This window comes from Astatotilapia calliptera, chromosome 11, assembly GCF_900246225.1.
Source record: "Astatotilapia calliptera chromosome 11, fAstCal1.2, whole genome shotgun sequence".
Classification (NCBI taxonomy): Eukaryota; Metazoa; Chordata; class Actinopteri; order Cichliformes; family Cichlidae; genus Astatotilapia; species Astatotilapia calliptera.
In genome coordinates, this window is record NC_039312.1 from 1,682,501 (window position 1) to 1,708,009 (window position 25,509).

The 25,509-nt window shown below is 42.7% G+C and overlaps 1 protein-coding gene across 2 annotated transcripts in view; it reads right to left on the reverse strand.

The window, feature by feature from the left end:
- Nucleotides 1-25,509, reverse strand: part of enpp2 (ectonucleotide pyrophosphatase/phosphodiesterase 2) — a 70,835-nt gene that overhangs the window by 40,920 nt on the left and 4,406 nt on the right. For both annotated transcript variants that reach the window (XM_026183795.1, XM_026183796.1), the window contains exons 3-7: nucleotides 7,553-7,708; nucleotides 5,245-5,370; nucleotides 1,033-1,093; nucleotides 830-927; nucleotides 599-678 (exon numbers count right to left, since the gene is read on the reverse strand). In XM_026183795.1, the coding sequence (XP_026039580.1) occupies nucleotides 599-678; nucleotides 830-927; nucleotides 1,033-1,093; nucleotides 5,245-5,370; nucleotides 7,553-7,708 (521 nt within the window). The remainder of the gene's footprint in view (nucleotides 1-598; nucleotides 679-829; nucleotides 928-1,032; nucleotides 1,094-5,244; nucleotides 5,371-7,552; nucleotides 7,709-25,509) is intronic.

Genomic DNA, 25,509 nt, shown 5'->3' on the forward strand with positions numbered 1-25,509 from the left:
CAAAGAACACCGTCTCCACAGTGAAACACGGTGGTGGGAGCATCGCTTCAGTGCGTCTGGAACTGGTAATCTGGTCAAGGTGGAAGGAGCCAAGATGAAAGAAGGATTTGTGAAGACTTTAAAGAAAATGTCAAGCAGCCAGCGACAAAACTGGGTCTGGGTTTATATTGTTTTCCAACACAACAGGGACTTGAAACATACGTTGCTCCTGGTAACAAAGTAGCTCCCGAAGACCAAAGCGAATGTTACTGACTGGACTGCACAAGTAAAATAATGTAAGCATGCAAAATAAAAGCAGGACGTTTGGAAACGTTGTGATAAAAAGTCTTTGCTCTGTTTAAAAGCACTAAAAAAATGAAATCTTCATAGACTGCAGCCGGATCCATGAGAACATCACCAAAGAGCTTTATCCATTTGACACAATTACATTATTAATCACAGATAAATACAAAGAATTTGTTGACTTCATAAATGATTTCTGTTACTACAGTCTTGTGGCACTTCTTACTTTGCTGAAATGAACATGTAACCCTGTGGGACAGACATATTTTATCACAACAACCCAGTAGCACAGAAACACAAGTGTGCCATGACTTACTGTAGCCAGCGAGTAGAGATTGGGGAAGGTTTTCGTGGGGTAAACAGGTCTCATGTACGGCGCATGGGTTCCACATGTTCCTCAAAAGGACACAGCAAAACAAATTCTTAGACTACGGCAGACGCACAGCCTGCCAGAGCTCGTGGCTTCATCAGTGTCACGTTCACTTCCTAACAGGGAACTCTTCACTCCTCGTTTCAGAACCGAAAGCTCATGTTTTACAGAACTTACTGAGCTTCTCAATGTGAGGGATGACAGTGTTCCCTCTCTTCACATACGAAGCTCTAAATCCATCCATGGACAGGATGATGAGCGGCGGACGCACAAACCTGCATGTGCATGGAAGAAGTTTTTTAAATGCATGAAATCAGACTTGCTCAACCAAGTTCAACCCGCTACCCTCCTGTTGCTTTACTGCTAAGATTTCAACATACCCGGCAGGACATTCAGGAGCCTTGATCTCCTCACAATCGTCCTGCAGCCACGAGGTGTCTCCTGAGGGAACGTGATGAGAGATTAACATGAGCTTTTGTTATGCTTGTATGGAAAAGTGGGAACCAGTGGTTGGTTGTCATATTTTCTCACAAACTGCATGATTCTTGAACGTACTTCTACTTGAGTATTTCCTCTGTATACTATTTTTTTCTCCTCCAGTAAATCTAAAGACATTGACAATCTTAAATAGATGAATTTATCAGCTGACCCCTGAAAGGAAAAAGAGATTAATGTACAAAGCACCAATCTCAAGTCTTTCTCTAACAAAGTCCTTTTGATCCAAAATAAATTTAGCTGATAACACTGGACCTAGAATTTTAAATGCAGTATTATTTACACTTTTTAAAATTTCATGCACTTTAGCTTCATTAAATTTAAACAGGCTGAACCACAGAAACAAACACAAATAAATTAGTTACCCAGTAACTACCAGGTATAACTGTTCGGTAACAGTGAACTCAAGGATAAAGGAACTCGCTGATGTGCTGGTATCCTTGATTATATTCTGTTGTGGTCATGGACAGCTGGGGAAAAGATGGCAGAGCAAGCATTTGTGAAGTGCTGGAGTAACTTACCTTTACAGTAGCATCAGTATCATAGCACAGTTTGTCATTCTGAGTCATTTTGATTTTCTTGTGTTTTGGTGTCATTTTGTATTAAGGTTAATGTTTCTGCTTCATTAGTTTAGTCTGTTTTGAGTTTTTTATATTCTCTGTTTAGGTCCTTGTCCATTAGGTTTCCCTTGTGTCTCTGTCCACTGCATCCCTCTGTGTGTGTGTGTGTGTGTGTGTGTGTGTGTGTGTGTGTTTATCCAGCCCATCATGCCTCTCACCCTCTCTCGCCCTGTCGGTTCCCTGAACTATTTCTGCGTCCCCCCCCTCGTTGTCTCCTCCCCTTATCTCCCTGGTCCATCTCGTTTCCCTGAGCGTTCTTTTCCTCCTGCGTCATGTTGTGTGAATTATTCGGAGTCTTAGTACTTCCTGTTTTACTTTGATAGTTTCCTGTCTGGTTCAGTTTTGTTTGCCCCCGTCTCGTTAGTTAGATCATGTTCAGCTGTGTCCCCCCTGTGGTTTGTTCCCGTGTTTGCCCTTCTGTGGCTGCGTCCCAATTCAGGGTCTGCAGCCTTAAAGGTCCTCAAGGGCCGCGTACCCAAAGACCGCTGAGGCCGGAAGTGCGAGGCTTGTGAAATGGGACGGTCTAGCCTCCGTCGCGCTGCCCAGGTTGGCGAGCAACCATGATACTAACAGCTGGAAACGTTTCATACAGCTGTGTTTGACAGAAATGAAGGAGAACATATTTTGTTCATTTGTTTGTTTCTACATGAGCTTTGATCATTCGCTGTAAGATTAAGCTCAGCTATTGAACGGCGTATATTTTAAAGTAAAGGCTTTAAAACCAAGTTAGTACAAACGTCCCTAATGTCACATGACTTTGCCGACACGGTCCCCCGCGGGGCTCCGTATATAACTATAGTGGTTTAAATAACCAAGTAACCATCCAATAATACTAAATATTACATATATTTATTGTTTACTTTGAGAATATAGAAATGTTTGAAATGTATGCTTAGATCGGTTTGTTTATGTGTAAAAATTGTAACTTTATTTTTCTATTGCGGGGGTGGGGGCTCCTTTTATAAATTTAAAGTGTGGCTAAAATAATAATAATAAACATTTACATTAAAAAAAAAAACTTTGCCGACATGTGGCCAACAGTAATGTTTAATGGTCTTCGTTATTAAACATTTGCACATAAATAAGTGACATAATAGTCAGTACTTACTTAAAGTTCACTCTTCGGGCGCCCCTCATCCGCCGTTTTTTGTTGGCAAAATTATCCACACCCACCGCCGCGCTATGCATTCTGGGATATGTTGGGCCACGAAGTCTACACCGCCACGTCCTTAAAATTCAGGGAAACGAAGGACGCATTTGACGGCTGCAATTCGAGCAGCCTTCGAATTGGGACAGCCTTCGGCACGCCGCTGTGACGTAATCGGCCTTAAAATGCGGCCTTTAAGGCTGCAGACCCTGAATTGGGACACAGCCTGGGTCTCCCTCGGTCCCGCGTCGCCATCTCCCTCATGGCCGTGTGTTTCTCTGTGTATTAAGTTTCGTTTTGTGTGTCTGCGCGTCTGCATTTCGGTCCATCCTGCCTGCTTCACACAGTTAACGTGGTTTTAAAAGTTACAGAAGTGCTTTAAACTAAATTCTTTTAATCAGCAGCAGGGGGCGCTCCCGTGGTTGCACATATGGTCATACAGAAGTCTACAGGAAGTCCATGGCTTTCTTTGGAGTTGAGTCAGTGAGTGAGCAGCTTCACAGTTTGACTGCACCTTTTTTTTGGTTTTTTTAAAACCACGATGGTGTCGGCTAATGTTTTGCTCAGGCTTCAGGCTGGGACGACAGCAACGAGTGGATGACAGTCAGTAACTGACTTTAAAGTAAAAGTTGTGCCTTTTGAAATGTGTTCACAGCAGTGCTGCGATGTAACGTTGAAGGCTAACGCTCCCTGTTTCTGATTTGCATTGCACTTTTTCAGGTTTTGCTTGACTAACTACAGCTCAGCTCATAGTTAGCAAGTGTCTTATCTATTTATCCATGAGTGACCAAAGCAGTCACCAAGAGGTTTTTGGTGTAACTGATTTCACCTGGTGACAGCGAACAACCTCCAGGAATCCCTTATCAAACAGTGAGAGAATACTCGTTTTTCAGATGGTTGTCGACTGGTTATTTCATACAACGATCAATCATGTATACGTGGAGGGATTAACACCTTCAACGTACCTTCAATGGACTGTTCAAAGTATTACCTATTGTAAACTCTCAGCTCTCACTGTGTATGTATGAGTGAGAGCCTGATACATACACAGCTGGATAACCACTGCAATCCAACATCTTCTTCTACCCAAATCAGCAGGAAAGGAATACACAGAAAAATTCCACATTTCTGTCCTCAGTGACTGTTGGAGCATAAAATCAGCTAAATGCTTAACAGTGCAGTGAGGTACGGGTGCCTAATGGAATTATTTGCATAATAATTATGCTAATAAATAACTATGAGTCACTGTATCTAGATCGGTTGGCGGTTGAGATCTGGTGACCAATACCTGCAGCTACAGTGTGTGGTTTTGTGTGTGGAGCACTTACAGTTTAGGGATGCAGCTTTAGTTGACTTACAAAGTTAGCGCTCCAACTTTGTCACTTCTGGCATCCATTAAGCTAAATATAGGCCACAGACCAGTGGGTGACACCACAGGGGCTACTTTCATCTTTTGCACAGTACTCATGTCAGTGCGCCCCAGGGCAGCTGTGGCTACAATGTAGCTGCCATCACCAGTGTGTGAATGGGTGAATGACTGAATGTAGTGTAAAGCGCTTTGGGGTCCTTAGGGACTGAGTAAAGCGCTATACAAATACAGGCCATTTATTCATGAGTCATTCCTCATTTCTTAAAATTTGCTTTACAAAACACAGACTTCCTTGTTTGTTGAAGCACTCAACACTGATTACGACTCATTCAAACATAAAAAGGCACCAAACTCAAGCACTGTTGTGTCTACTCAGACAGCTTGGCAAAGAACCCGTTTTAAATCGTATCTTGTTGTTAGCGGTTATTTGGATATCCGTTTATTCCCATTTCTTTAGTTGGATCTATGATAACACAGTCTGACAGGCATAAAAAGGTACTTTTGCACCAACAAGGTGAAAACGTGGCATATCTCAGCACGGTGTGCGACTGACACAGAGGCAGATGAAGAGTTTCTCAACATCATGTCCTTAAGAAACAGAATTAAACCCAGCAAAGAAACAGGGCCTGAGAGATGCATCTGGCCCCAGTTAAATCGCCCCAGTATGGATTTTAAAGCCAGTAATTGTGACCATAAATGACCTGCTTTTTTTGGCCAACACCAATATAAAAACATGGTGTCAATAAATTCAAATGTAGTATTTTCTAAATTCCAGTCTTTGAAAAGCTTTCCAGATCCACAACACTGATACTATGTTCATATTTCTTTACACATGTAACACATACACATGCACTTTTGTAATAAAATGAGACGTCCTCATTACAACGCATGGTCGGACTAATTAATAATGGACAAAATCCTCTGAACATTTGAAGTCAGGAGGTCAGGTAAAGTTGCAAACCTTTGCACAGCTTCTTGTAGTTGGTACAACAGTCTCCTCTGGCCAGACAGTCATCAGAGCAGTGGCAGGCATGCTGTTCATTGCGTGTCTCCCCGCACCGATCTCTGCTGCACTCATAACCGCCCTCTGTGTGCAAGAAGAACATAGCAGTTATGTTCAACATGAATCACTGAGGTTTAAAACGCCAAAGCTTTCTACGTGCACAGCTTAGCTGGAAGGTTAGTGGTGAAACCAGTGAAAAATGAAAGCTGAGATATTAATGTGACAGCGGTTTGGCTGCAGACTGAGTGGGAAGCAGCATGTGAGCAACAATGGTGATGGGGTCCGTGTTTGAACAGTCCTCAAGCTGAAAAACTTCCAAAGAAGGATTTGACAGAGTCAGGAAAAAGACGCAGGCGACCAGAAAAACAAGTAAATTATTGCTTTCAGGCAATGGGAGGTTACTGGTGGCGAGGCGGTGGTGAGCCAAAGACCACCAGCCTGAAGGAGTGGACATAAAATCAGACCACCAGCAGCAGAGGGAAAATGTTGACAGAGAGAGGGAGCACTGCAAAGGCAGAGGGGGCGGCAACAAACCGCTCAATCAAAAAGTGAGAGACCTGTCGTTAAGTCTACGACTCATTTCCAGCTCAGACAACTGAGCTGCACAGTCAGCCTCACAAAAATATATCAAGTGGGTATTTGTAAGCTTGATTATAGCAGGCGGCATCCACATGAAAACAATTCAAACTCATTACTGTTCAACAAATGTCTGCAGGTTAGAGAAACCTTCACTGTAGGAATAACATACAGTAAGATGCCAAAGTAATCAGGATCTGGCTCACTTTGCAAGAAGTGTGTAATTCCACAGAGATTAAAATCAGCTAAATGTACTTTATCAGATACATCTTTGTGCAGACTTTAGTAGCTGGCTGCCGTCAGCTGGAACCTGACATGTGTAGCATGTATGTGTCTGATGGGTGGTTTGAAGGGGGGCTGTCGTGTATTTTGATCTGGTTTAAACAGATCGTTTCGTGTGATTCAAATTTCAAACTGGTCCTTTTTTTATCACACACTGGGTGTCGGTGCACCGTCCACTGTAAGATGCTTTAGCAGCTGCCCCTTGAAGCCAGGTGTCCTCTGACTGGCTGCTTCTCACAAACCAAAGGTTTAAATGGTGCAGGGGTGTGAACCAGCTGTCTGCCTGAGGTGACCATATCAGGGAACTGTGGGGTGGCTGCAGGTCAGGTCAGGTGGAGCAGGTCACCTACTAACCAGATGATTAGTCAATCAATCTTTATTTATAAAGCACTTTTCATACAAAAATGTAGCACAAAGTGCTTTACATGGTTAAAAGCAGCCCACCTCACCCTCCAACTCACTCCCCACACTCTCATTAACATAAACGATCATGGATACATACCCCCCCCCTCCCCACACACACACACACACTTAAAGAGTAAAATTGGGCTGGGTTCACATGAGCCCAGTGAGGAAACACTATCACAGGGAGCCGTCTGCACTGGGAGCCGGTCACAGACCGCAGCCTCCAGGCCGGGCACACAGCAGGAGGGAGGCAAAGGAGCCCCCCAGCCAGGTGAGAGGACCCCCAGAGCCCCAGCAGCCACGGTCGATCACAGCCCCGGTGCAGAGAGCCCCCTCCGAGGAAACACTGTAATCTATTACTTTTTTTGAGTAATATTCCCAATATTGCCCATCAGGCAGCTACACAGGATGGTCACTGCTTTTTGTCACATAGATGATGCATGTGTACAGTCTCATGTTCATATGTTTAGGTAAAATATCAAAACCTAAAATTCAGTTTGAGCCAAATCTGAAAGGAGTTCAGACGCGTGCAGGTCAGCCACATTACTCTGAAACTGCCGGTCAATCCAGCCGCTCTGTAGGTCCTGCAGACTGCAAAGCGAGCACAGCCTCACCTATCTACACACAAAGAGAAACGCCAGAGTCTCCGAAACACAAGGAGGACATCGTGTTACATGTTGGAACAAAATTCTCGACCACCTGATGGATGTTAAAAGTAGGTCTCTGAGCATTTCCTCCAGCTTAATAAGTGACTGTTTGGTTTGGCCTCTCCACCCTGACCTGCAGGCGTAGGTGCAAGCTCAAGGGAAAGACAGCCCGGCAAATATCTCTCAGCTGAACAGCGTCACTTTAATGTTTTTTAGCCCTTCATTGCCAAGACTTGGAGGAACAACTCTCAGGTATCAGAGATAATTACCTCACATATTAGTTTTTTATTACAAGACAACACAAATTAGGACCAACACATTGTTAGTGGTGTCAAAGTCAAGTTTTATAAGCATACCTGTGCGTAGGCAGAGCTGGTCAAAGTCTGAGCAGCAGCCATTGTAGGTTTTACACAGGTTGTCGCAGCGACAGTTTGGCGGCTCCAACTCAACCAGCTCGAAACACCTGTTTCTGCAGGAGCCGGAGGTCGCCACGTAGTGAGACGCAGAGCGAGCTGGGGAGGAAGAAACAGAGGTTCTAATGGGTCTTTAAAAATGTCCAAAAAAAGAGGTGAGAGGTTCAAAACAACACAAAAGTGCACACCAATACTGCTGAGCTGTGCAGCGATGCAGTGACCACAAGCATGTGACTGTGAAGGATTGGTGGTTCGTTTGACGGTTGAAGACGGCTACACAAACAGATCACTAGTCATTCTGCCACGTGCAGGTTATTCTTCACTCCTGTGGCTGCTTCCTGGAGAAACACCTGAGCTGTTCAGTTTTAGCACCCAGTGGTGCCCACCAACGTCACAGCTGATTAACTCCACATCTATTTACACGTGAGGTTTAGAGCATTAGCTGGAGGGACAATAAATCAAAGACATTGTCCAAAAACTGAATGAAAAGCTGCACTGTTCACATGTCTTTGAAAGGAAATAATAACTCATAACAACTGTGACAAAAGCTCAGTTTGTATCATGGGCCAAACTCAACAGTTACTGAGCTTTAACTCTTCTCCCGGGACCCCACCTACGCTCACGTTGTCTCACTGTGGGAACTCTCAGTGCCTAAGACACAATCATGCTTTTGTCCTCCATATATCCAAAGGAACATGGCCTATTTTGGCTCCTCTGACCTAACTGAAGACATCCTGAGATCTGAGAGTGAGACAGAGTGAAGCTATTGCTAAACAACATGCTCCTTGTGCAGCCGCTTACAAAAAACCAGTTTTCCTTGCAGAGAGTGCCTCAGGATGCCAGCACGAGCTTTTCAGCCCGTGGATATATATGTATGTGTATTTTTGTAACTACATGTGCTGAGGTGTTGCCCTAGCCAGTTGGCACGCCGGTGTAGTGTGTGTGTGTCAGTGCAGTAAAGCCTGAATAGCTTCTTTGCTATAAGACTCAGGCCTACTCAGTACCAGCGGCAGTGGACTATAGGTCAAAGGTGAAGTCTTTTAGTTTATCACAGCACGGCGAGTGCGATTTCCACACGTCTCTTTACACTAACGTCAAGAGAAAATGAGGAGAAATGAAGACTTCCTCAGAGCCCATAAAACCGTCGACTGTGCATGCACTCAACTATTAACTGAAAGTTTAATAGTCGAGTGCATGCACAGCTCAAGTTTCCCCAAGAGACTGCCACTGTCACAGTCCATTTTCACAAACTGCAGACATGAACTTTACTAACCATTGCCCAATGGGACTGAACGTGAGAAGGAAGGACACGGTCTAACTGGACATTAAAGGGTGTTTAATCTGCCAGCTCCCTTGGAAAAAGTCCCTGAGGTGTCCAGTTGCATCACTGTAGGAACAAGAGCAGGTAATTGTCTGGTGAGGTCATACAGCACACTTGTCTGAAAGTCTTTCCACTAGTGTGCTGAGTCAGGTCAACGCCGGATAATTCGACCTGATTCTCCACGTTTCATGGAGTCCATTTGTAAAAACAGCTCAACCCTCACTGTTTAACAGGGGGACAGCGTCTGAGAAGAAAACAAAGTAAAGAAAGCAAAATAAGCAGCGTAGGTTTGTCAGGTTCCACAAGACTGGCCAGAAAGACCAGTTTTGTGGGTTATGACGTATCTAAGCTGTAGATTTAAGTATAGAAGATATGGAAGACGAATGTTGCTGCTTTTTAGCTCGTTTTGAAGATTCCCACCAGCTTTCCATCTTGAGACATTCTATGAACAAGATTTACAAAAAAGCTTTATTTTTTATTCAGTATAACCCAAAACGAGTGAACGAGTCCATGAACTCATGAAGAAAGCGATCGCAGAGGTCAAATCAGAAAACTGTTTTCTCATAGACTTGTATAGGGCCAGTAATCTTTTAGCAACCGCAACTATCGTCATCTGGTGGGCTCCAGATAGAATAGAATAGAGTAGAATAGCCTTTATTGTCATTGTACAGAGTACAACGAAATTGGAGTGCCACTCCCTTGGTGCAAGTTTCAATAATAAATATAAATGTAAAATATAAAAAGTACAAAAAAAACAATCGTAAGTACTCAAACAATAGTATGTACAATATATACAGGATAGCAGCATTAATATAATGACAGTATGAATAGCAGCATAATATAATGACAGTGACGGTATGGAATAGGTTCAATTGTTTTTGTGCTTATTTACTACGGTGATAGCTCTGGGAAAGAAGCTATCCCTGAATCTGTTTGTCCTGGTTTTATGTGACCTGTACCGTCGGCCTGACGGTAATAGTTCAAACAGTTGGTTGCTGGGGTGAGAGTGGTCCTTGATGATATTGCCAGCTCTGCTGAGGTACCGAGAGTTTGCAGTGACCTCCAGGCTGGGCAGAGAGCAGCCAGTGATCTTCTGGGCTGTGTTGATGACCCTCTGCAGTACTTTCCTGTCCACAGCTGAGCACCCTGCATACCATGTTGTTATGCCGTACGTTAGGATGCTCTCTATGGTGGCTCTGTAAAATGTCACCAGCAGCCTCTCCTCCAGGTTGTTCCTCCTGAGCACTCTCAGAAAGTGGAGACGCTGCTGGGCCTTTTTAACCACCGCTGTAGTATTTGCAGTCCAGGAGAGGTCATCAGATATCTGCACGCCCAGAAACCTCATGGAGTGTACCCTCTCCACACAGCTCCCGTGAATGTAAAGTGGGGCCGGGTCTGCTCTGCCCTTCCTGAAGTCCAAGATAAGTTCTTTAGTTTTCGTGGTGTTCAGTTGGAGGTTGTTAACTGAACACCACTCAGTCAGTCTGTTGACCTCATCTCTGTAGTCCGACTCATCCCCCCTTGAGATGAGTCCAACCACTGTGGTGTCATCCGCGAACTTTATGATGGTGTTTGAGAGATGGGTAGGGGAGCAGTCGGATGTGTAGAGCGTAAACAGGAGGGGACTCAAAACACATCCTTGTGGAGACCCGGTGCTGAGTGTGATGGTGCTGGACCGGTGGGGGCCGAGTCTGACAGACTGTGGTCTATTTGTCAGGAAGTCCTTGATCCAGAGGCAGATGGGGGTGGAGAGTCCCAGGTGAGACAGTTTCTGGACCTGGATCTCCGGGATGATATGATTGAATGCTGAGCTGAAGTCCAGAAAGAGCATTCTCACATAGCTTCCTCGGTGCTCCAGGTGACTCAGCGCAGTGTGGAGCGCTATGGTGATGGCGTCCTCGGTGGAACGATTTGTCCTGTAGGCAAATTCAGCTTTTTACATTTTCATCTTGTACCAGACAACAGACTCTTCTACACTGGCCCCAGTATGCAGTGCATGCGCCTGGTAGTCATGTCAGAGGAGGACAGAAAGCCCATTTTGATGGAAAGCACAATAACCCTGGTACCGGGAACCACAATGGTGTCAGAGGTACCCGAAACAGAGTTGTTGCTGGCTATTACTGGCCAACATTGAACCAGGACATCAGTGAATGGGTATGGCCTTATTTCAGTTAACAAGATAAAGAACCTTGTCTTTACTTGCACACTTACATTTCAACATTAGTTTCTGTGTGTGTCTGTTTTTTTTTTAAATTGTTATCAATTTACATCAACTGGTTTTTCGGTATCCTTGAAATATTTTTTGGGATATATCTTTCAGGTCAGATGCTGTCATCGCTGCCAGATGAATGACCCAATCAAGACTGTGGCACCAGCATTACATCCCATCAAGGTACATCTTAAGGCCTGTTCACCAATTTCATTTTCATGCTAATAAGCTTTTGTGCTGCAGGGTAGCTTTAAATTTTAATTTGATAAGTTCTGTGACCTACAGGTAAAAGAACCTTGGGAGGTGCTGGGCATGGATTTAACTGGACCACTCCCGGAAACACGTCTAGGGAACCAATATGTCCTGACAATGAACGATCTGTATACTAAGTGGGTGATTGCAGAACCTCTTAAGTCCAAGACTGCAGCTGAGGTCTCTGCAATCATGACCTCGAAGTTATACACGTTTGGCATGGTCAAGAAAATCATCACTGACCAAGGAAAGGAGTTTGTGAACCAGGTAAAACTTGTGAAAGTGTTATTCATGCCTTGATATGATATGATGTATTTAGGCCAAGTTTGCTCATGTCACTGCAGCTCTGGAGCCACAGATTCGGTTGCCCTGCCAGTGAATCTGCGTTCGACTACTCCGCCTAGGCTGCACTGTCGAGCGCAGATCCACTGAGCGCCCAACACAGACAGCATCGTCAGAAGGAAAGTTGATAAAATAAATTAAAAATTTTGTATTGTTCATACATATGCGTACCAAACCGAAAGCACTGTATCGAACGGTTCAATATCGATACGAGTATCGTTGCACCCCTAATATTTGCATATCATCAGATCCACCAACTGAGAGGAAGTTTCTCCTGGACCACTCATATGGGACTCCTGAATGGCAGATTGATCATCAGTATGTCCAGGAGCAAAGTGGCAGAAAGACTTGGACCCTCTTCAGTCCAGTCTGGTAAGGCGCATTTCTGTGCAGTCACGTTAAACCTTAATAAGTCAAAGTCGTTGATGGTTTTAGAATTGCTGAAGCATGAGAGTAATTCCAGCCTTATTTAGTATTTTCCCTTTCATTCTTTTTCTTTATTATTTTCTATATTATATTGAAGCAAAATCACATGAAATGCTCTTCTCATTTAGCTCGAATATGTTTTGGATCAAAACCGACCTCGAGGAGAACTCCTAGTGAAGGAAGACAATATCTGCCTGACTCGGGAAGACTTTTGGAGCCTGGGTTTGGAACAATCCATGGAATCTACTGTAAGTATATCTTGTTACTTTAGCTAATGCACTGCAAAGAAAATAGTAACTGAAACCGTATTCTGTTTGCTGTTTCTTTCAGATTGGGAATGCTTGTCTGAAGATTGTGGGCGAAGCTGCACAAAGACATGTAATCTGTTGTACTGGTAACTTTTTTCTTTGGTTATAGCCATGAATGGTTGTTGTGTATTGATTTTGGGTTTTTGTGTGTGTTTCCTTTAGGGAAAAGATGTTCACATTGCTGACCTCTACGTCAGGGCCACCTGGAAGGATCCACAAGTCAACCTGCTGCGTTGCTTGCCGGTATGTTTTTTGTTCATTTTTCTCCTGTGTGTGCATTTTTACTAATTTGTACCAATACCTGTAGGAAAACTTTAGGTCCAAGGACATCCTGCTTTTTCCAGCTTGGAGCAGGCAGGCAGGTGAAGCTGACCATTATCTGCTCTGTGTGAGTGCCCTTTCTCTTTCTCGCGCTGTGTTTTTTCATCTGATAGACCATAATGGAGGCTGACATGTCGTCTTCTCATGGATGATGCTAACATGTCTATTTCAGGCTATATTGGTAGCTGAGAGACAGATACTCTTTCTGGACTCACTTCGCCCTGATGGTTTTGGAGATGATCTCTACCGAGCCATATTTAGGTTGACACTAAAGAAATGAAAAATTGTTCTGGCCTTGTTCAATGGCCAAGTGTGTTCTTTGGCTAGGTCGTCTAAAAGCAGCCTCGGTTTCAGGCTTAAAAGTTCAGGAGGGAACCTCGTTCTTAGGCTACTTCATGATAGGGATGCACCGATACTGGTATCCAGGCCCATACGGTTCAAATGAAATCGTATCCATATCTTTTGTTAACCAATACCATGAACAGATACTTGAAATGTGAAAATCGGTAAAAGTTTCACAGAAAATGTTTATTTTTCATCCAAATTTAGAATTTTTGGGTCATTTCTATTAATATACATAAAAAAAATCTTATTCACCGTTATTATTTGTAAAAAACACACAAAAAACCTGCCTTCCGATTCACTACATTTTCTGTGTGGTAGAAGTATCAGCACTGGTACTTGGTATCGGCAAAAACTCAGATCCAAGGATCTGACGGTTTGAAAAACGTATTGTTGCATCCCTACTTCATGAATTTTTGTATTAATGGCAAACATTTGATTTGAGTGTTATGTGTATTCTCTACAATGCCAGGAGAGTAGCAGCCTCTATTGACTCTGGATCCTGGATGGAGAAAACAGGAAGAGACCTTGAGGTATGTTTTTAATGCGAAAGTTTGAAAGCTCATCAGGTACAAAATAATGTGATTAAAAAACTAGCAGGTGCATGTCAGCTCTCTTCATTTAAGGACACATTTTTCTTTTTACAGTTCTTTCCTCAGCAGTTCAATGGAAATTGCTGCGGCATCTTTATGCTGATGGTGAGAATTTTTCTTTTCCTGCCATTACTTCAATATAACATTTAAACATGTTAAAGGTTTCTTTTACTTTACAGTATGCTCTCTGCATCAGCACCTCACCTCCACTATCATTCACAGAGGACATGCCAGCAATTTGCCTGTGGTGGTGTATTCAGCTGATGGAGAGATTCTGCATTGAGGGGTATGGCTAGTATTATAGACAAACTGGCACCATCACAATCACAGTTTTCAAAGTTAGTATTAATTGCAGTTTTGGCTCCGGCAACAAATCAGGTCAAGCAAATGTTTGTGAAAGTGGCTTAATGTAGTCACTTATAAACCCTGTGACTGAACACACAGAAGAGAGCAGCAGTACACAACGAGAGTCCATTCTGACTGGCATTGCTTTTTTTACGGCTTGGACAGAGATTCGCCTTCTGGACAGAAGAAGCAGCCCTTCTCCTGGGAACTCTCCAGCCTGTCTTTAGGGCAGGGGCGGAGCGTGGGGGTGGCTTACTGGGCTTAAGCCCGGGTTGTTTTGTCAGAAGCCTGGGGTCTTTTGGAGTGTAATTTTTTCATAGTTAGATGCCTGGCTGACAACTGTATAAAACAAAAAGTACACACAATATTCGAAGCACATAGTGCACACTGTGGGAATTTACGACTGTGCGTGAATCCCCCCTGATATTGGTATGATCCGAGCTCAGACACTAAGCGACTGAGTGAGGGGGCGGGGCAGCTGCTGCCTGTGAGTGCGCTGTTGGAGAAACGGAGCCAGCCATACTAAGGAGAGCTTAAGTTTGAGCAGGTACCAAAGCAAATCATTCGTACCGTACAAATAATGTAAATATGACGGTGCATCACGAAAGATATCAAACTGATCACTTGACCCATGTTACGTTACTCGCTCTTCAAGTGAATCAACAAATGGCGAAATGAAAAGCCGAACAAATGCTATTTTTTTTTAGAGTCTTAGCTTACGTGTGTTTATTTCATATTTTCAGTTCTTACCCTCCCCGACTAAATCGGTTTCAGTTATGTACTGAAATATAAGAATGGACATTAGAGGCTTCTTTCAAAGAAAAAACTCAGGTAAATGTTATTTTATATATTATGCTTTGTATGTTGTTCAGTATATTTCTATGCAAAATCAGAAATCAGAAATCAGAATACTTTATTCATCCCGAGGGAAATTAGGGGTTACAGCAGGCAGCACGCTAATGGCGCATGCGCACTCACAAAGGAACCTTCTGACCAACTTTACACAAACATCACATTGGGGAGACATGTCAGAAAGGTAGGCTGATAGGAAAAAACAACGAAAATACACTACATGAGGTAAGAGGAGGAGAAAAAAAACTCCACTCAGACTGAGCTCCTGGTGGGAGAACAGTTTGATAACAGAAAAACAAGGCTATGTCCACACGTACCCGGGTATTTTTGAAAACACAGATTTTTCTACGCGTTTGCACCTTTCGTCCACACGTAAACGGCGTTTTTGGTCACTGAAAACGGAGATTTTTAAAAACTCCGGGCAGGGTGGATATTTTCTAAAACTCCGTTTTTGCATTTACGTGTGGACAGAAAAACGGAGAAAACGCAGCGTCAAAGATGTGCGCCTTTTTTGACGTCACACTGTGCGCCACGTTATTGTTTCGGTGAAATGAATTCCTACAATACTGTTACTGTTAATTGTACTCTCTGTGTAGCCGGTCTGGCCTTAAACTCTTATTGCCGTTAGTTCTCTGCGTTGTGTTGTGCAAATGACCAGAGGAGTCAGCTCTCACTTTGCCAGCTGGGTGGATTTATTCTCCCAGAACTGTTTAAAATAAAAACAAAACAGTACAGCAACTTCACTTTACTGGACTTCTGCATGAACACCTCTCCTCAGCGGGGCCTCTAGGCGACTGAGGAAAATAGCGCGCAGCTACAGGAAGTGACTTCGTGGGAAGTCAAAGGTCACACAAACAAAATAAAAGCTCCCAAAATATAAATACAGAAAATAAACATATTTAAATAAATACATAACCAATACTGACAAAGCAAGATAGCACTGCAGGATGGATCTTTGGTGAAATATAAATTATTTTTTAATACACCCGTTACATCTGCAGTGTTTAAATGCTTACATATACACACAGTTACTGTCCCTCCACACATACGACTCGGTTCTGCTTCTATGCCCCAGCTTTGTTTACTTTTTCCCGCCGAGGCTTCTAGACTTCTGATTGGCCAACATTTCTACACGGTTAGGAATCTAGCGCCACCTGCTGCTTTGGCATGTTCATAGCAGCGTTTTCCTTCATTTCTGCCTTTATGTGTGGACGGGATTATTTTTTAAAACGAAAACGGAAAATCTCCGTTTTCAAAAATACCCGTGTACGTGTGGACGTAGCCCAAGAGGGATTTCAGTACACAGCAGGATATTCACATTTGTAACCAGATATTTACACTTTAGGGAGAAAACATAAAACATTTTTACTGTACAACATCAATTTAGAGTAAACTTTTGTTTTAGATAAATATTGAAATATATTTTGAATTAGTTAAATGTCAGAATAAAGAGAGACAGAGCTTTCTGTTTTTTATCACTTTCATCAAATTTAGGAGTACATGTACACTAAGTTTATTGTTAATTAATAAGAAAACTCCAGACGATTCCATTCTGAGCTGAAGAAGCTTCTGATAGGTTAGTAGAGTCCATGTGAGTAAACTGGTGGCACAGCTGTGGATGCATATAAGGCAAAACACAGAGCCTGTTTCTGTGACATGGGAACATCAAGAGATGTCAACAAAACACCAGGAGAAGAACTGTGGAGCTCCATAAGTGTGGCTCAGTTTGAATACAATTTGGTGCCATTTACAATTAAGAAATACAGATAGTTTCTCTCTTTACTCTGAAAGTTAACAAATATGTTTTTTATATTTATCAATCTAAAAAAATAAACATTTAGTCTGATTTGATGTTACAATTAAAAAAGTGTTTGTGTTTTTATCTGAAGAGTTTGTAAATATCTGTATATTTGATGATTGTCAGCACAAAGAGAGAGAGGAACAGAGAGGGATGGAGAATGAGGACAGAACAGAGATGAACAAGAGCAGGTGAGACACACATGTTAGTTAGTGATGGGATTTCCGGCTCTTTTTAGAGATCCGGCTCTTTCGGTTCGGCTCACTAAAAAGAGCCGGCTCTTTCGGCTCCGAACCGGCTCTTCAGGTTGTTTTGTTGCTTTAATTAATTTATTATTAACAATAATATAAAATTATGCACAAAAGGAATTACTAACGTAAAAACAAGTGGTTTTATTTATATATGTTTATATATAAATATATGCGGTGGCCCTTAGAGACAAAACACGTACAAACTCCAAAACACATTTCTAGCATGAACTGAACTTCCAAAGCCGAGCTACTAGATCACTTAAATTACACAATTGAAAGCATGTGTGTATTGTTTGTGTATTTATACACAGGCACTCATATATATATTCAAATAATTTTAAAAAAAAGTTCATTTACCTGTTATTACCACACACCAAATCCGGTCGTTGGTACTTGCTGGCTTGTGTAGCCACAAGATAACAAAGGCTCAACACTGCGCCCAGCATCCTGGAGCACTTCTGTTGTCTTTTGTACGTGTTTTGAGTTTTTATGTGCTTCTGAGTTTTTATATGCTTCTGAGTTTTTACGTGCTTCGGAGTTTGTACGTGTTTTTACGTGTTTTGGAGTTTTTACGTGTTTTGGAGTTTGTACGTGTTTTTACGTGTTTTTGGAGTTTTTACGTGCTTCAGAGTTCGTACGTGATTTGAAGTTTGTATGTGCTTTGTCTCTAGGGGCCACCGTAAATATACTTTTATTTATTCACTCCACATAAAATGTAATAAATAAATCATATAATACAAAAATCAACTATTCACATTTCAACTTTTAACTATTTAAATTTTCAGCTTTTTCCTTTCACAAATTTAAAGTGAAAAGAACACAAAACACTGCAAACCACAACACAATTAAATATAAATTATAATATGAAAACTAAAAGAACATGCATATTCTCTGTCATATGGACCTGCATGAATAAACTTTCTCAATCCTTTATCATCTGCAACCGAAAATAGTTGTGGATGATTACTATACCTTTCTAATGTTGTTGTCCCTGCCTCTCTTTCTCTCTCTCTGGCTCTGTTCCTGTGCTACTGAGTGTAACTACCGCCCCTCCCCCCTCTGCCCAGCATAAAGCACAAGGCTCGCGTGCAGTGTGAAGCGGAAAAAAAGTGCGAGAGAGAGGCTGAGAGAAAGAAAAAAAAAACAAAACCCCACGTGACGGCTCGCGATAAGGAGCCGGCTCGCGTCGTTCACGTCAAAGAGCCGGCTCTAAGAGCCATTTCGTTCGCGAACGACCCATCACTAGTGCGAGAGAGAGGCTGAGAGAAAGAAAGAAAAAAAACCCACGTGACGGCTCGCGTCGTTCACGTCAAAGAGCCGGCTCTAAGAGCCATTTCGTTCGCGAACGACCCATCACTAGTTAGTCAAATGGTCGTTTGCCAAAAGTATCACCGTATCACAGGTCCTCATGTGTCTTGTACCTAGTGTTTCTTTTTAGGTTTGTTATTTTTCAAATTCTATATTTATTAAGTTCTGCAGCTTGTTTGCACAACAAGGCTAAATAATTATATAAACTTTTCTCAATCTAAATATTGTACTTTGGTAGAATTAAAAAATAAGTGTTGTGCAGGTCTATGATGATTTTTAGTGCTACTATCATCTAGTTCTGATTCTGGTTCTGTCTTGGTTAAGTCCTCAGTAGTCCTGATTTTGAACTGTTGTAGTCCTGTTTTAATTCCGGATCAGTTCTGGGTCTGGTTGAATTGGGGTTTAGTCCTCGTGTCTTGATACAGCCCCGACTTTGTTCTGCCTCGCTGCTTAATTAAAAAACTAGTTTAAGGTGTCCTGCACATGTGACATATATTTTTCCCTATATGAAGTCATTCTTTTTTGAACAAAACTCAAAAGGCCCTCCAAGGTTTGGAGGCCTATCTCCCCCTACCACCACTTCCCCTGCCAGTGGCGGACTCCCTCAGACATCGGTGCGTTGGTGGTTCTTTGTGTCCGGGGATGGGCGTCCAGGTACACACCGGCTCACTCCTTGGCGGCCGCTTATCGGGGCCTGGAGCCTGGGGCTCGCTCGGGCCACTTCGGAGGTGGGGTGCCCCCGGCCTCTCGGCCTGGGGCTCGGTCACTCAGGCGCAGCTGGCTGCCGGTGGAGCTCACGGGCGCGTCACTGCAACTCCCCCTGGCTTCTGCTCCGCGGCTGCTGAGTGAGCCCTCATCTGGGACTCTCCTCAGCTCTTTCTGGGACAGTGGCGCGGCTGCCCCTCTGTTGGTCTTCCTTGGTCTCTTGTGTTCTGGGGGCCTCTGGATGTCTGGAGTTTTGATCTCCTCCATACCTGCTTCATGCCCTGGAGGACGGGGCTGTGGCCCCCCCCCCACACCCTCTAGCAGATCATTACATGAAGGAACCTTTTAAAAAACAAAAAACAAGCGCGTCCATGCTCACAGGTGTACACACGGGTGATCACACACACAAACTACACCCTTTTTGGCTCCTACCTCAAAGCACACTGTGTTCTGTTGATCTTATGTGCTGCACAATAATGTTTAACATTTAGTATTTACTGTCATATTCCCATATATCATTGTGATGTTGTTTATTCTATTACTCTTGTTCTCTTCTGCTTGTTTTCTTTTTTCTTTCTCAGCAGGTGACCCAGGTGATTGATATATGCATTTTTTTTTCTTTTTTTCTTCTTTTTTTTCTTTTTCTGATCATTCTGTTGGTTTTTGTCTTTTGCCCTTCTCCCCCGTCCCTCTTCTCAGCTGTTTCTCTTTCCCTCTTTCTTTCTCCCCTTCTTTCCTCCAGTCAAGTCTGTCCCGTATTCAGTAAGTGAAAATAAAATAAACAATAAAAGGTGAATCAAATGGACCATTACGGCAAGGCTGGGATGGTCAATTTGGTAAAGTAAATCTGTTGGGCATCTTTCTTTGCCTTTAGACAATAATTCTGATGCAAAAGAGCCAAACGGGACAGGCCAAAAAAACAAAAAAAAACAAAACTCAAAACAGAGCCAATTAATCTTTCAGTCATTTCTACCCCCCCCCCCCTAAAAAAAAAAAAAATCCCACATGCATACTACCCTTCAGGGCTAAGCCCCGAGTGTTTCAAATGTCTGGCTCCGCCTCTGCTTTAGGGTACCAAAGGCGACCTCCTCCAAGCCTTCACCAAGTCTAATTAGACAGGTGAGAGAGGACAACAATGAGAAAACCATTTGTAGAATATAACCACAGAACTGTTGAGACTATTCATCACAATGCAGGTTTACATACATGGTGGTAATCTTCATTTCCATGTAATGTGATAATCATGTTTTCCATTAAAGGCTGAGGCTGACAGGTGCCCTATACTGGAGGTAATCTCTTTATTTTCCCTTTTATTTAAATTGTTGATGTAACTGAATTAGTAATTATAATCACAGGCAGCACCATCAGGGCAGAAAGAGGCATTATTCAGTAGTGATATCGATTCATTAAAATCCTGAATCGATTTTTTTATATAAATGTATTTTGCCCAAAATTCCAGAATCTCAGGTGAAACGTCACAAAATTTTGACAACCACCAAACATTTAAAACCGTAAATGAGAGCAGGTACACGGCTTCTGCACAAAGACGTAAACACAGAGCGCGGACCCGCAGATCAGAATCAGTGACACGTCGCCTTTCTCACCCGACGGCACGGACACGGTCGGGGCTGAAAGGCGACAGCTCGCTGACTCTGATGTTTCATAAGTTGATTAATGATTTTCTTTTGTTTTTGATGTGCTGCAGAATATTTTTATAAAATCCAGAACAGGAAAACCACCTTCATGTTTTTCTGTGTTTATCTTCAGCTGCTTTGACACAAAGGCCTCTGCTGTGATGCTCACACCTTTGATAAAGTCTCGAGAGTGTTAGCTTCCTTTTTATAGATACAAAAAGATGTAAATGTACTGATCTGAATTATAATATTTCTGACTGTCTGAGGCAAAATTTCCCAGATTCAAATCGAATCGATTCTAGAAATCAGTGACGATACCCAGCCCTAAATGTAATGTATGTTCAGTCCTCATATTTCTGAAACTTGGTGGACAGATTTTGTATTTTCATTATTGTTGCCTGACCCATATTTTACAGTTACCAGCATGTGTCCTCATCGACATATTGGAAGAGGTTGTTCTACACGAAGGGGATACAGCCATCTGCAAACTGGCTCTGGTGTGCTCCATGTTCAGAGACCTTGTGTCTACTGAATATTTCAGAAGACGGGCACACTTCAGGGGGCTTCACAGTAAGGGCTTCAGTAAATTATAAAATCATATGTACATTTTTTTTTGCTGTTGTCACATTTTTTTCACTGGCAGAATGTAAATGTTTGTGTTTTTGTTTTTTGCTTGTGCTTTACACAGGCATCTGCACATGGAGCAGCTTCTCGGAAAAGTACAGAGAACAGTACTTTAACATGTACACAACTGAGATCTGCCTTCAATGTGGAGATCATTACAAACACTGCCCCCGAGGTATACAACACTGTACAATCTTATATTGCTGTCATTACAAACAATGAAAATCTCACTGGTGCATGACATGATGAAAACCATACCTTGGAGCCCTTTCTTCTCTCTGTTTGATTTTTGTTTTTTTGTATTACAGGATATGTTGGTACAGGTAAAAAAGGACAACCACGGGCATTTTATTCGGTGGCCCCTAGAGACAAAGCACGTACAAACTCCAAAGCACATTCCTAGAGTTAACTAAACTTCCAAACAGAGCTATCTAGATCACTTAAATTACACAATTGAAAGCATGTGTGTATTGTTTGTGTATTTATACACAAGCACTCAAATAATTTAAAAAAAAGTTCATTTACCTGTTACTACCACACACCAAATCCGGTCGTTGGTACTTGCTGGCTTGTGTAGCCTCTAGGTAACAAAAGCTCAACACTGCGCCCAGCATCCTGGAGCACTTCTGTTGTGTTTTGTACGTGTTTTGGAGTTTTTACGTGTTTTTACGTGTTTTGAAGTTTGTACGTGCTTCGTCTGTAGGGGCCATCGTAAATATACTTTTATTTATTCACTCCACATAAAATGTAATAAATAAATCATATAATACAAAAACCAGCTATTCACATTTCAACTTTTAACTATTTAAAACTATTTAAACTATTTTTCTGCTTTTTCGTTTTAAACAAATTTAAAGTGAAACACAAAACACTGCAAACCACAACACAATTAAATATAAATTATAATATGAAAACAAAAAGAAGACATATTCTCTGTCATATGGGCCTGCATGAATAAACTTTCTGAATCCTTTATCATCTGCAACTGAAAATAGTTTTGATTTGATTTGATTTTATTGATTAGCATTCAAATATCTCAGTGAAGACAGAACAAAGATCTACCACAAAGCAAGAAAGCACGAGACAAGGCTAATCAAAAGGTATTGGCTGAAGCATTTGCTTATTACGCCAACCCTTTTAACAAAAGATCTTTTTGCATGCAGCTCCTGTACACAGGGCTCGAAGCAAAGAATAAAACAAAGCAAAAACAAAACAAACAAACAAACAAGAAAAACAAAAAAACTTTCCACCTTAGATAAGTAACTACATCAAAGCAAAAGAATCAAGAGTTTGGTTTTTTGTTGTTTGTTTTTTGTGGACGATTACTATACCTTTCTAATGTGACGTTGTTGTCCTTGGCTCTCTTTGTCTCGTCTGTGCTACTGTCAGTGTAACTACCCCCTAACCCTCCCCCCTCTGCCCAGGGCAAAGCAGGGTTTTAATAGTTTTGCAATTTTCATTAGTTTTTATTTTTATTTAGTTTTGACTTCAGATTTTCAATTTTATATCAGTTTTAATTAGTTTTTACCAATTGTTTGCTAGTTTAGTTTTTATTTTTTTGAAAATCCTTAGTTTCAGTTTAGTTTTGATTGTGTTTGCAATAATTAAGTGTAACAAAATCCCAGTTTCATCATATCAGTCATGCTCTTCTGCTTATCCTTGGGTATGTTGCTATTCCAGCTACCATACCCTGCACCCTGCACAGGTCTGTCGCAGGGCTAACACGCAGAGACAGACAACTCACATTCCCACCTATGGGTTCCTTAAATAAATAAATAAATAAACAAAGGCAGATGAACAACCATTGATACCAGGCAACTATAAAATTTATATCTTGGCCCCAATGAGACTATTAACTCTTGCAGCACCGGGTGTTCGTAATTTTGGTTCAAGTGAATTGATAAACTTTGTGAAGGCAATTGACTCACACAGTTATGTAGATGTCCCCGTCCTGTTGTCTCGGGATGCATCACGCTGCCTTGCCTGGGTTAGCTTCTGTTTTCTGGGATGAGGGTTGAGTGTGCTCCCTTACCTTCTGAAGGTAAGCTAGGTTAGCCTTCTTGTGCGAACTTTTCAAGTGCACTTTAAGGTTTGTGGGATTTTTCCCCTTTAGAAATGTCCCTCATAATTTGTCTCTTTCCACTACAAGACACTTGCTTTATCCAAAACACAGTCATATTCAAAGTAATCCCAAATTGGACTCTGGCGCTTTCTCCCGACTTTTCTTGACATGATTCTGCGCGTGGACGGAGCAGCAACACAGACGACTCAACTAACGTGCTGCCACCTGCTGGCATAATTAGACAGCAAGAAAAAATCTGGAAACTAAACTTCATTTTCACCCTTAACTATTGTATGACACGCACACATCAATGAAAACTAAACACATTTTTGCTATAAATTCAGTTAATTTTAGTTAGTTTTGTGAACACTCATTACAGTTTTAGTTAGTTTTCCTTTTTTTGTTTTTATTTTTATTTCCGTTAACGAAAATGTTTTTTCACTTCTAGTTTTCATTATTTCGTTAGTTTTTGTTAACGATAATAACCTTGGCACACAGCACAAGGCTCGCACGCGGAGTGAAGCGGGAAAAAAGTGCGAGAGAGAGGGTGAGAGAAAGAAAAAAAAAAACAACAACCCACGGCTCGCGATAAGGAGCCGGCTCACGTCGTTCACGTCAGAGATCCGGCTCTAAGAGCCATTTCGTTCGCGACCGACACATCACTACAGGAAACTAAACAGCAGTGACGTTTGTAGGGATACTGAAGTTGGGCTAGCTGGTATATAATGATGTGCTATGTGATCGCTAGCGACACAGCTATGTTAGCATAGCATAAACAGTGAAGCTGGAGGATGAAGCTGGATGATTCATCGGGAAACTAGCGGATGATACCGTGGAGACAAAGACTATCACAACGTTTCCCAACCAGAAGCCGTGGGTGGATAAAACTATCCGCGACGCTCTGAGATCCCGCACCGCTGCCTACAACACGGGACTCATGACGGGGGACATGGACCCGTACAAAGCCGCGTCATATAACGTGCGGAGGGCGGTGAAAGAGGCGAAGCAGCGCTACGGGAGGAAACTAGAGTCACAACTCCAACAGAGTGACTCTAGGAGCCTGTGGCGGGGACTAAGGACAATAACGGACTATAAAGCACCAACAACCGGTATGACGAACGCGGCCGTGACTTTGGCAGACGAGCTGAACACTTTCTATGCTCGCTTCGAGGCTGCAGCTAAGGTCTCCAACAATGCTAGTGTTAGCGGCGCTAACGGCTGCAGACAGGAAGATACTGCCAGCACCGGAAACGTGCTCGTCATCTCCGAGCATGAAGTAAGGAGAGCCTTCAAGAGAGTGAAGACCAGGAAAGCAGCAGGACCAGACGGCATCCCAGGTCGTATCCTAAGAGACTGCGCATACCAGCTAGCTCCTGTGTTCACTGAGATATTCAACATCTCTTTATCTCAGTCGGTGATCCCCACATGCTTCAAAGAGTCCATCATTGTTCCTGTCCCGAAGAAACCCCACCCTGCTTCTCTCAATGACTATCGCCCTGTAGCCCTCACCTCAGTAGTGATGAAGTGCTTTGAACGCCTGGTCAGAGACTTCATCATTTCTTCACTACCAGACACACTGGACCCACTACAGTTCGCTTACCGTCCAAATCGTTCCACAGACGATGCCATCTCTCATCTCCTCCACACATCACTCACTCACTTGGACACTAGAAGGGGGAATTATGTTAAAATGCTCTTCATAGACTACAGCTCTGCATTTAACACCATAATTCCCTCCACACTCACCACCAAGCTGGAGCATCTGGGACTCAGCTCATCTATGTGTCTGTGGATCTCCAACTTCCTAACTGGCAGACCACAGGCAGTAAGGATGGGCGGACATGTCTCAGCCTCCACCACTCTCAGCACTGGAGCCCCCCAGGGGTGTGTTCTGAGCCCCCTGCTGTACTCTTTGTACACATATGACTGCGTGGCCACTACCAGCTCCACCACCAGCATCAAGTTTGCTGACGACACCGTCGTGGTGGGCCTGATCTCTGATAACAACGAGACGGCCTACCTGAAGGAGATTAGGAATCTGGAGAACTGGTGCCAGAGGAACAACCTCCTTCTAAACGTCAGTAAGACAAAGGAGCTGATAGTGGACTTCAGCACTAAGCAGGAGAGGAACTACCAGACCCCCGTCATCAACGAGTGCCCAGTGGAGAGAGTGGACAGCTTCAAATACCTCGGAGTTCACATCACGC